An 11,433-nucleotide genomic window follows, 5' to 3' on the forward strand; every position below is an offset into this window, starting at 1 on the left:
AACCAAGCAATATCGAGACCAAATGTACTCTAGAATGCCTGTAAATATGCAAAACCGAGTAAAATGCACTAGACATCTTATACCAAAATATCACCAAAATACATGTTATCAGGAAGCTAATAGGAAAGCGTTAGTTAGAGAGCGATGATCCCTGACCGGACGCGTTCTAGAATAGAGACTAGAGTTTCCTGAATCAACCTTGGATTGCAAACCAACCATATCTATTTAGATGTTCCGTAGAATCAGTGAACCCCCGAACCTACAATGTTTTAAATTATAGTTTTTTCAACCAACCAACCAATCTACTTTCGACCTTCGCTAGGATCACCTTCGACACCATCACCTCTCGGTCCATGTATTCGATCCTGATACTACATCGAATCTATACCCTTGTGGAATCAGCTTAGTGTAGGTTTTATCACTTGACCATCCAATCATTTAGATTGACACGATCATAATCTCATAAGTTACATTCATTAACTCGTTCCAAATGAATATCCATAATTGTGATTCGCATACAATACACATGATTATCTCTGTGCACAATTCATGCTAGTTTTAATTTATCATCGTTCCCAAAGAACAACCGAATAGAGAATTTAGAATCATCATTGGATGATTTAAAGATACCGATACATAACAAACATCCAAATCATATAACGAAAAATATAATATATTCATATAAATAAATCAATATAAATTACAAATGTCATATCTCGGATTATCTTAAAAAATCACAACCAACATTTAATATTTCATACTTATTTTAATAAACTTGATTTTACTTTGAAACCTAAATAACGATTCAATTGGTCTTCGGATTTAAATCGTTACACTGTTTGAATTTGTTTCTTTGCTTTTTTATTCTAAGGTTAACTACCTTAAGTATTTGTTAAGGTATATATATATCTAGAGTTATAACACGCTTCTTCCAATTAATTCTCTTTTTCATACACTAAAGTGGTATTCTCCATTTTTTTTAAATTTTTTGTAGGATTGTTATATATTTCGGCCTGCATAGATCTTTTCCGCATAAATAAAATTGAAATGAACATAAAAAATTATATATGAGCCAAATCCGATTAAAACATTAATTTGATGGGATTTTTTTACACAAGTCGAATTGAATATGTAAATAATAGAAAGAAATACAAATCAAATATTTATAATAAAAATTCGAAAAATTCTAGTCTTTTTCCATGGATTTTTTTACAATTGATATTGCATTTCCCCATTTCCCCAACATTAAATTCCGTATACTAAAAGTCTAAAGCACTCAAATAATTATATGTACGCTATCACTTTTTTGGTCATGATCTTTTGTCAACTTAATAACACCTTTCTTTGTTGTTAAAATTCAATAGTTTTCCCTGTTTTTTTTTTGTGCAACCATTATAGAATAGGGAGTCTAGGAACTATATGAGATTATTATCACAATCCTAAAAGTATAAAAAGAGAAATAAAATTTCTTTAAAAATGTATAAAACTGCTTATTTTCTTTATTGTTCTTTTCCAATATCTCGAGTGCTTATTTTTCTTTTCCAATATGACTTGACAAATCCATTTAATTTTATTATCTGATAAAGTTACATTAAAATTTGTATCGTTACATATCAATACTATCTTAACAATTATGCTCTTTTTTCCCTTTTCTTAAAATGGATACAAAAATTTTATATTTGAATTCTATTTTCCTCCCCATACCTTGTCAAATGTTGATTTCTACACCCTATGGTTTTTTTTTGAAATGTGGGTAACATTGTGGTAACACAACTTTTATATGATCAATTCATGACAGTACATACCACCCAGTAATAAATAATCATCTACGAGAAAATCCTACCAGTTAACTATTTTGAATAGGCAAAAGATAAACACATGCACACATTATAATCAAATTCATTCTTCAAAATTTTTAAATAAAAGTTTCTTAATTTTTTGTAACTAAGAATTGTCTGTGGTAAGAATCGTTGTTGGATTCAAACATTACTTAATTACATCCGTATTTTAAAACTAAAATCTACAGATTTTTAATGCTATATACATTTTCTATCTATAATAATAATAATAATAGGGAGCAAAAGGTAACAATGCAAAGTACAACTGGTCAATCTGAAAATAATTGTAAAAGTACGGGGTAAAAGTAGAACGTACAGAACACAAAATAAATAAAAAAACGTTTTTTTGGTAAATATTTATTTTTATTTCTCGCAGTAGGCTTCCCTCCACATCTATCCCAACATAAAATTCCTTCTTTCCCTCGTTTTCTGCTCTCTCTCTCTCTGTCAAAACCCTCGTTTTCTGCTCTCTCTCTCTCTCTCTCTCTCGCTGAGTCTCTCCCTAGATTCGGCGTCTCCCTCTTGCTGGATCCTCCATCGGACTTCTCCCACTATAATCCATGTCCGGCGACGCGCGATCTTCTTCCTTGGCAGCTCCGCCTCCGTCGCCGGCGCCGGCGCAGTATGCAACGTCGTCTTCGGCGACATCTGCTCCGGTAGTTCCACCCATTCGCCGGAACTTAGCATTCGCATCCACAAAGCCGCCGTTCCATCCGCCTGACCACTACCACCGATTTGCCCCTTCTGCTAGTAATACTAGCGATAGTAGCGTTGTTGTTAATGGCTGTAGAATCGCCGATCAGGAGGAGGACGCCATTGTAGTTAGATCTCCTGTGAGTTCGCTTCGCTTTTGGTGTTTTTGATTGCTCGATTTTTTTTTTTTGTTGAAATTGTGAGAAAATTCGGAAAGGTTTTGGGGTTTCCTTGCTTCATTGCTGCTTGGTTTTTGCTTTGAAATAATTATCACTCTTGGATTCTACTTGTCAAGGGACTCAAGGGTCAGATTTTTGCGGATTCATCTGTATTTTGTACCCTTTTATCTTGATGATAGTACATTTGACAAATCGTCTGGTGCTAGTTTCTGCGTGTTCCGATCTACCCAATTGACGAGATTCTGGAGTTTCAGGCTACAGGTTTTCATAATACAATATGTTTGGGTTGTGTATTGATGAAGTACGTTTGTCTAAATGTAATCAACTGCTTGGAGGAAGGAGAGAAATCAGCTTATCCATGTTGTTCTCTACATTGCCAATCGAGCTTTTGGGTTTCATGTTTACATTTACTACATTGCACGGTTGCTCAAAGAGCAAATAAACTTTACCCATCTCGTATCTGTATCCTAGAAGTATATTTTCCAGTTGCTTCTCCACATAGTGTCACTAGTGCGTTTGCTGATTCCACTGCTCTGAAACAATGAACAACTTACAGCATATGCTGACTATTATAGGGGTTATGGTGTAGGAAGCAAATAATGTTTGGCATGCATATGTTTCTTCAGTAGATGAAGTCATTGTAAATGGTTCTGTTGAAAGCACATAGGGGGACTTTGGTTCCCCTCTTAGGAACATTGTTGGTAGTATCTTTTTTTACCGTTTTTAGTGTTTTGCGTTACTAGGATAAGCTGATTCTTGTCAAGTTAAAGTTAACTATATTGTACTTTGCAGGCATTAAAGAGAAAGCCTTCAGTGGATGCGGGTGATATTCAATCTAACAATGGTTTCATTAGTTCTGGTTTCAATGGCATATCCAACAGTACCTGTCAAACCCCTGTTTCTGCAAAAGGAGGGAGAATCAACAACAGGTCGAAGGCCTCCAAAGGCAACAGATCAACTCCACAAACACCCATATCAAATGCTGGTTAGAACAATCACATATTATCCTTATCGTATTTGTGAAGTTCAAATCCATGGAGTAGCCCGTCTAGCACTCTGCCAAATTTACTATGTGCTATATGGGTACATTTCAGTTCAAAATTCTCTCTATAGGATAGAGAGCTGATTGTTATGTTAAACTTGCAGCTTCTCCTGCTACGCTTACGCCTACTGGCAGTTGTCGATACGACAGTTCGTTAGGTAATTTATGAATAATTGCTTACATCTCCCATATTCAATAAATCTTATAAAGGAATATGGACATACGGATGCTTACGCTAAAGCCTTCAGGTCTTCTGACAAAGAAGTTCATCACATTAATTAAGCAAGCGGAAGATGGAATGTTGGATTTGAACAAAGCTGCAGAGACGCTGGAGGTGCAGAAACGGCGTATTTATGATATCACAAACGTTTTGGAGGGAATTGGTCTCATTGAAAAGAAGTTGAAGAACAGAATACAGTGGAAGTGAGATTTTTATGATATAAAGCACTTGCTATAAATGGACTATCTTCAATTCTTTTCTTTATTATCGAGATATTCTCTTGATTGCCCGAGTACATCTAAACTTATTTGAGGATTGGCGAATTTTTTCAGGGGGGTTGATGCATCAAGGCCTGGAGATATGGATGCCAATGTTATTGTCTTACAGGTACGCCCAGATAAAACATGGGGTAAAGTTATTGTGCACTTAGGTGGCCATGATACTTTGGTAGGGCTTTTGAATCTTAAATTCCAGCTCTGTATAATATTTGATCTTGTTTTCTCTTCGCAGGCAGAAATTGAAAACCTTACTATCGAAGAGCAAACACTAGATAATCAAATCAGGTTTTATTGTGTTTTTTTAGAAAAATTCTTTTTGTTCAGATCAATTTACACAACCAATCTTGATGTTTAACAATTTTCCAGGGAAATGCAGGAAAGATTGAGAGATTTGAGTGAGAATGAAAACAATCAGAAGTAAGAAACTCCGTCCCCCCTATACGTATGATTTTGTAGAGTCTTGTTATGATGGGCTTTTACCTATTCCTAATTTCCTACACATATTCAGATGGCTTTTTGTAACGGAGGAAGACATCAAGAGCTTACCGTGTTTTCAGGTTTGTCTCTTCTTTCATTTGTTTTAGTTCGTTGGAGTTTTTTATTCATCTAATGAGCATACATCAATTCCCGAGACTTCCATGTTCAGTTTTACATCAACTCTCTTTTTGCCGCTCCCACAGAATGAAACTCTGATAGCCATCAAAGCTCCTCATGGGACAACTTTGGAAGTCCCTGATCCAGATGAAGTGAGTCTCACAGGAATGTTTGTATTTATTGATCTGATGACACATTTTGAGATGACATTGCTACTTTACATGACAGGCTGCTGACTATCCACAAAGGAGATACAGGATAATTCTCAGAAGCACAATGGGTCCTATCGATGTATATCTTGTGAGGTACTTCATCAGTGGTCAAGCAACAACCTAGTTTGTTTCATTTTTTTCTTTTACTTTCAGTAGACTTACCATTTCCCCGTTTCACGTGTTTTCTCGGACTGCATCTTCAGCCAATTTGAAGAGAAGTCTGAAGATGCAAATGGAGCCGATCCACAAGCAATATTGCCAATTGCGTCTGGCTCGGGGTCCAATGAAAACCATGACATGGAAACTTTTACCATTGGCAACACAAGAAGTGAGATTCAGCCTCAGGTGGCTCATGCTCAACCCAGTACCTCAGATCTTGATTCTTTACAGGACCAAGTTGGAGGAATGCTCAAAATTACGCCCTCTGATGTCGATGTAAGCCGTCTTAGCTTATATGAAAATATCTTGAATGCTATTGAATGGAGCTCGGATAGAGAGTAAGGGCTATAAACAATCCTAAAACAAAAAGAAAAAAGACTGATTTACAATACGCATTCAGTGACGTTTTGCTATCTGACGCAAACTCAATAGATGCACCATGAAATAGTGCAGCCTAACCTTGGTAGTTCTGTCAAGACGACATATTAGGCCGATTAGAATTATTTTTCGGGATTAATTCTTCTAGGAGTAAATTTTCTTCTGTTTGGGATATTGATAACCCAAGTCCCAAAATCAACTAAGAGATTGTCAGCTTATGAAAGAAAAATTAGACTTTGCTTTATGAAATTCTAGAAACATTAACATAAGGAACTTTTAGATAATTTTTTAACTTCCTTTTAGGTGCATGTTTGTGTTGAAGTCACAGATTTACTAAAAATCTTGGAGTTGCATCACTTGGGACTCTCTGGATATCGAACGAAATTCACCCAACAAGCACAACAATCTCCCGGTTTACTAAAAATCTCTGTCCTGTGATCTTGTTTGTTTTGCAGAATGATGACTACTGGCTTCTCTCTGGAAATGAGCTTAGCATGACAGAGTATTGGAAAACCGACTGTATCCTTTCTATACATACATCTATTGTATCTCTCTCGTATTTTACCTATCAAGCCACTGGCAAAATCCTCATGTTCACAACCAAAACATGGAAAGTCCTTCACTTTTTAGCTACAGCTGGTATCGATTGGGATTTCGGAATAGCCGATGTCAGTACACCACGGGCTGAAACACCGTCTATAACGGGTGAGATACCGTCCACCACTCAGAGGTAACCAAGCATGGCTGTACACATGGTACAGAAACCGTAAAAAAAAAGAAAAGGAAAAAGGAAACACCTCAGTATCTGATCCGAACTGTACGTTGCATCAGTTCCTGAGGAGGTAATGGCTCAAAAATGGTGTAAACTTATTAACCCGTGACTGAAACCGCTGCTATGCCATTCCCTATCGGGTCTTTAGACTGGCAATGGAGGAATGGCAAAGAGTTAGAGCCCGAGGAACGAGGAGATCAATACTCATCTAACGACGTTTCTCAGGTTCGTTTATTGTATCCTGAAGTCATATCGTTTTTTTTTTAATCTTTGAGTGAACTTGTTGTAGAGGATTGAGGGAACTTAGAGTTGGATTGAAGAGGAATGTAAGATATAGAGATTTATCATCGGCTTCTTGTGTTTGAACCCAAAGACTGTTGATTTGGGTTCAATGCCCAATTTTTTCAAACAGGTTATTGGTTTTATTTAAGAAAATCACTTATTTTAAGCTATAACGGTGACGAAAAATGGTTTTACTGCTGTTTTTTTTTTACGCTCATTTGTTGTAGAATTTATGGTATGGATCAGTTTGTGGTTAATTTGTTTAGGATATATGAAATAGATTTTAGGTCAACTTATCGAATTGTGACTACGATGAACAACTTATCGAAATCGTTAATAATACAATTTTATTGTTTAACTGATATAATTAGAAAGAATGTTAAAATTAGACGAAATTCGTAAGGGGATTGATATTGAGTATATTGTTATTGGAGAGGAAAAATCTCTAAACCATTTGAGAAGATATTCAATGTGTGTAATGTGTTATAATTCAAACTAAATTCCTAGCCGAGAAAATATTTAGCTTTTTACAGATATATTAACAAAACTAAACCATAATTAACTTTGTGTTACACTTATTAGGGATAGCAATTTATGTTCAAATCATAAAAATTGAATAATATATAATTGTAATTAAATTAAGCCTAGGTGCGGGTTAGGTGCCTAATTTTGTTTTTAGGATACACCATCTCGGCCGACGGCCGTGGCATTCTCGGATACACCATCGTTCCTCAGAATCTGAATCAACCTCATGCAGTTAAAGCAAAGGCGAAAGAGAGAACCCCAATCCTTTTTAGAGATTTTGATTTTTCCAGTGATTTTATATCTTTACCTTCACGGTTGATTCCAATTTTGTAAAAACCTAAATCCCTAACTTGTCGTACAACGCTTGCCTTGTCGTCGTTTTGTCTCTCTCTTCCCCCTCTTTCTCGGTTCGAATTATCCGTAGATGCAGTGAATCATTCGAAGAATCCTGATCTTGATCCCAAACTTCGGATTTTCAATGGCGATAACGTGACCTCGTCCTCATCGACGGTCAAATTTCCGCTAGATGAGTGCCCATGAGAAAACTGCTCACACATCGCCAGATATCCCTACTTGTGACATTGTCATATGATTCATATTCCTCCAACAAGGATTGGACGTGGATACTTGAGAATTGTGGATTTTTGAATATCCGATTTTGTAGATATCTGGGATGTGGGTACTCAATCATCAGTGAAGGCAAAAACGGGTGTGATAATGCCAAGGATTAGAATCGCGAGTTCGGATTCAGGTTTTTTAATGATATCAAATTATCTTCGATATCAAGATGATGTTTATATTCTAAATATTTTTATGTATTTAAAATAATACCTAAATATATTTTCATATTAAATTACTACAATATTCTTCCTGAAGTCAATACAATTTAACATTTTTTAAAAATTTTGACGGATTTAGATACTCGGTACTCGAACTTAACGGTAGATATTTAGATCGCGTTGGGTTTCATGAAAATGAGAAGGGGAATACTTTTCTAAAACCTGTAAAGACAGAGACCATGACCGAATACCTCAAAAAACCCAAATACCCGAATACTCACCCTTAATATGAAAATTGAATGAGAATCTAACCAAAACCAATAAAAGAAACGATAAAAGATGGAAGTGAGTAATCTTGAATCATGTGACAATGATTTATTTATTTAGAGATAAATGAGCCAACCTCAAAGTGCCCAAAAAGTACAAGAAGATTGGGCCCACCTCAAAGCCGCTCCTATTTGACCTTTCTTTTCCTTTTTCCATTTGATTTTTATAAATCTCTGTGTCTGTGTTGTAATATGAGTTTATTCATTTTCTCCTATAACCTTTCTAAGGTTTAAATAGAACCTGTGATTGCATGGAGTGGCTAATTAGTTGTTATTAGAGTCAAACATTTTGATTCAATTAAGTATATATGAATTAAATTCCATTTATGATACAATTTTTTAAAACTAAATTAAAGGAATATAAGGATAACTCAAATTTGATATAAAAAAAATTGAAAATCTTTTTGTACAATAAATATTTTAAATAAATTAGTCATGAATCTGATATAAAAATCAAATGAATAATTGTTTGTGAAATTTAAAAACTTGTATTCACAAATAGTTGATCGAAACGAAATCGATAACCCAAATATTATGAACCAATAATATTATTTTATTAAACCATTCTCATTGTTCTTTTTAAAATGCTTTCTATTTTCAAAAATCTTGAGTTAGCATTTTTTTTCCTCTACATTTTAGTTTGAAACTTCTTGTTGTCAAACTACATATTTAATTTAAGGGCTACACAAAATGTTTAACGTGTTTAATATATAGAAAGCGATTTCTATAATTTCGATTCAATATAATAAGAAAAGACATGCAATTTGATGCTTCAATTTTTTTCATATTTCAAATATAATCATTATTTACAACAATAACACTTAACAATTACGTTCAGTTTACACAGAAAGATTCAAATAAAAAACCTAGATAGATAGTGGAGTGGAGAATATATTAAAATTCATATGTTCAAACTAGCATCTTTTCAATATTAAATCATAAAATTCGAATTCCGTGGAGCAAAATGTTTAGGCATGAAATAATATTATTAAACATAAAAAGTTTCTTATACGCCATATATATATTTTTTTTCACCACGATATGCTCACAGAAGAATATAATAAAAACCAAAGACAAATTTATTTAAATATTCAAATATCCTATAAAAAAAATAATTTGACAAAAACTACACTCAAATTCAAAATGTGTCATGTATATAGACCACATCTCAAAATCGTTTGTAATTTCCGAATCGAGTATGAAAATCGTTAAATTTCTCATATATATTTTGAATTTGAATGTAGTTTTTTTTGTCAAATTAATATATATATATATATATATATATATATATATAAGATTTTGGTACATTAGTACAACTTAGTGTTGGCTTTTTCATTTTCCCATATATTTAATATATTGGAGCGTAAGTTGCCAACCACTGAGCATACACACACCTCATAATAATATCATTCATTATAGTATAATTTTGTATATTTCATATTTTACAAATTTAATAATGACGTACCAAATATTGTGCGACATAACAACCTTATAAATTAAATGCACAACAATACTTTTAATCATACAATCCTAAATTGACTTTTCAATTTAAAGAAAATGTCACAAGTATCAAATAAAAGCACACCGTTTTTCTTCATTTTAGTAATAAACATGGAATGCATTTGTTTTTTTTTTATACTTTCGAATTTTATTCGAATCTAACTTTATTACAGTAATATTTATTAAATTAAAAAATATTTTCGTTGTAATATAATTTTTGCTTAATTTATATTTATTTAATAAAAAGTATGTATAATTCGTAAATAAATAAATGGTATTATATTTGATTTGATTTTATAAAGCTAAATAAAATATAAACCACGGAAAATCCCTCGAGAATACCAAATTTAATAATATGACAACAAGCAAGACAACAATGCTTTACCATATAATAGCCTTTGTATTCAATTTACAACAAACCAAAAAGAAATTTTTTGACCATAGAGTCCTTATTTGACTTTTTCAATAGAAAAAAGTATATGGCATAATAAACATCACATATATAACTCTGTACCATTTCTAAACCAAATCCCCCAATGCAAAGCCAAATACTCTCTCTCTCTCTCTCTCTCTCTCTCTCTCTCTCTCTCTCTCTCTCTCTGAGAAAAGAAATTGGAATTGCCTTCACTCCACCACCGTATAAGGCACCACACTCATCAAAAGAGTCCAGAAATTTTCTATAAAACCTCAAAATAGATCTCTCTCTCTCTCTTATGGAGGAGAAGGAACCACCAAAGGCTTCAATTCTCCACCGCCGAAACGGCGTCGTTTCACAACCCTTGGACTTGGAGCTCATCTCCATCATCACAAACAGCAAAACATCTCCTCCTCCTCTGCCCTCTTACACCTCCCTCAAAGACGTCCTCCCCTTCTCCACCGCCGCCTCCGTCAACTCTCCCTCCTCCTCCGCCGCCGTCAACTTTCCCTCCGCCGTCGGAATATCCATACGCAACCGCCTCGTAAAGCAAGCCGCCGCCGCATACCTCACCCCTTCCACTCCTAATCCCTCCGCCGCACCTTCCCTATTCCGCCGCTTCTCCTCCGCCGTCCTACGCATCTTCTCCGCTGTCTTGGACTCCTTCCTCAGCCTCTTCCCATATCCCCGGAAGATCTTCAGATCTTGAACATAAGAATCAGAGGAAGAGCTGTGAACTTTTTTTTATTCAAAGTTACGAACTTTCTCGATGTACTGTTAATTACGATTCGAATTTACAAATACCCAAAGAAAAAAGAGAACTTTTTTTATTCCTTCTTTTTTTTTTCAAATTGTGAAAAAAAAAAGAAAACATAGAGAAGCAGGAGAGCAGATAAACTACACCAAGTTGCAAACTTTCTCGCTGTATTAATTCTGCTTCCAATATACAAAACTCCAAAAAGAAAAGAAAAAGAATTCACTCTTTGAATCTCACAAATACAAATCTCTGTCATCCTCTGTTCCACTGACCCTTTCCTCAAAACTTTCATGTGTTTTCTCTTGTTTTTTTCCTGCTGTGAAGGTTTTTGAGTGTCACATAAATACATATATATAAATACATACTTTGCATATGTATATACTATGCTGCGGCCTGAGGTCTAGAGGTTGAGCGACGGAGCTTGGCGCGAGCCTCCGTGACGGGGGATCCCGGAATCGTGTCGGGGATGTTTACTCCGGCGTCA

General features: G+C 34.7%; 3 protein-coding genes across 5 annotated transcripts in view; 2 read left to right on the forward strand and 1 right to left on the reverse strand.

Moving 5' to 3' along the window:
- Positions 1–2,256: 2,256 nt before the first annotated feature.
- On the forward strand, positions 2,257–6,807 carry LOC104799748 (transcription factor E2FA). 3 transcript variants are annotated; one of them, XM_019200835.1, is made up of 14 exons: positions 2,257–2,671; positions 3,503–3,695; positions 3,857–3,910; positions 4,001–4,175; positions 4,305–4,359; positions 4,483–4,535; positions 4,617–4,667; positions 4,759–4,807; positions 4,931–4,996; positions 5,073–5,149; positions 5,260–5,491; positions 6,049–6,112; positions 6,224–6,323; positions 6,425–6,807. In XM_019200835.1, the coding sequence occupies exons 1-14, from the start codon at positions 2,399–2,401 to the stop codon at positions 6,429–6,431; spliced, it is 1,449 nt and encodes a 482-aa protein (XP_019056380.1). In that variant the 5' UTR covers positions 2,257–2,398; the 3' UTR covers positions 6,432–6,807. The 3 variants fall into 3 exon arrangements, with proteins under 3 accessions (XP_019056380.1, XP_019056381.1, XP_010520690.1); XM_019200836.1 differs by having other exon boundaries at positions 6,230–6,323; XM_010522388.1 differs by having other exon boundaries at positions 6,224–6,807.
- A 3,439-nt stretch (positions 6,808–10,246) lies between these two features.
- LOC104799749 lies at positions 10,247–11,027 on the forward strand. The gene has a single exon (XM_010522390.1). The coding sequence runs from the start codon at positions 10,491–10,493 to the stop codon at positions 10,899–10,901; it is 411 nt and encodes a 136-aa protein (XP_010520692.1). The 5' UTR covers positions 10,247–10,490; the 3' UTR covers positions 10,902–11,027.
- Positions 11,028–11,087: 60 nt separating this feature from the next.
- LOC104799750 (HVA22-like protein j) overlaps positions 11,088–11,433 on the reverse strand; it is a 3,065-nt gene continuing 2,719 nt past the window's right edge. The window contains exon 9 of the mRNA XM_010522391.1: positions 11,088–11,433. This exon is cut by the window's right edge and continues 9 nt beyond it. Coding sequence (XP_010520693.1) covers positions 11,331–11,433 — 103 coding nt within the window. The 3' untranslated portion in view covers positions 11,088–11,330.

Source organism: Tarenaya hassleriana, unplaced genomic scaffold (genome assembly GCF_000463585.1).
Source record: "Tarenaya hassleriana unplaced genomic scaffold, ASM46358v1 Cleome60, whole genome shotgun sequence".
Taxonomy (NCBI): Eukaryota; Viridiplantae; Streptophyta; class Magnoliopsida; order Brassicales; family Cleomaceae; genus Tarenaya; species Tarenaya hassleriana.

Bases quoted from the DNA above. Each gene is read 5' to 3' on its own strand.
- LOC104799748 (XM_019200835.1), top strand. From the start codon at position 2,399: ATGTCCGGCGACGCGCGATCTTCTTCCTTGGCAGCTCCGCCTCCGTCG. The intron at 4,176-4,304 runs GTGAGATTTTTA...GAATTTTTTCAG, and splicing joins AAGAACAGAATACAGTGGAA to GGGGGTTGATGCATCAAGGC. The intron at 5,492-6,048 runs GTAAGCCGTCTT...TTTGTTTTGCAG, and splicing joins TTACGCCCTCTGATGTCGAT to AATGATGACTACTGGCTTCT.
- LOC104799749 (XM_010522390.1), top strand. From the start codon at position 10,491: ATGGAGGAGAAGGAACCACCAAAGGCTTCAATTCTCCACCGCCGAAAC.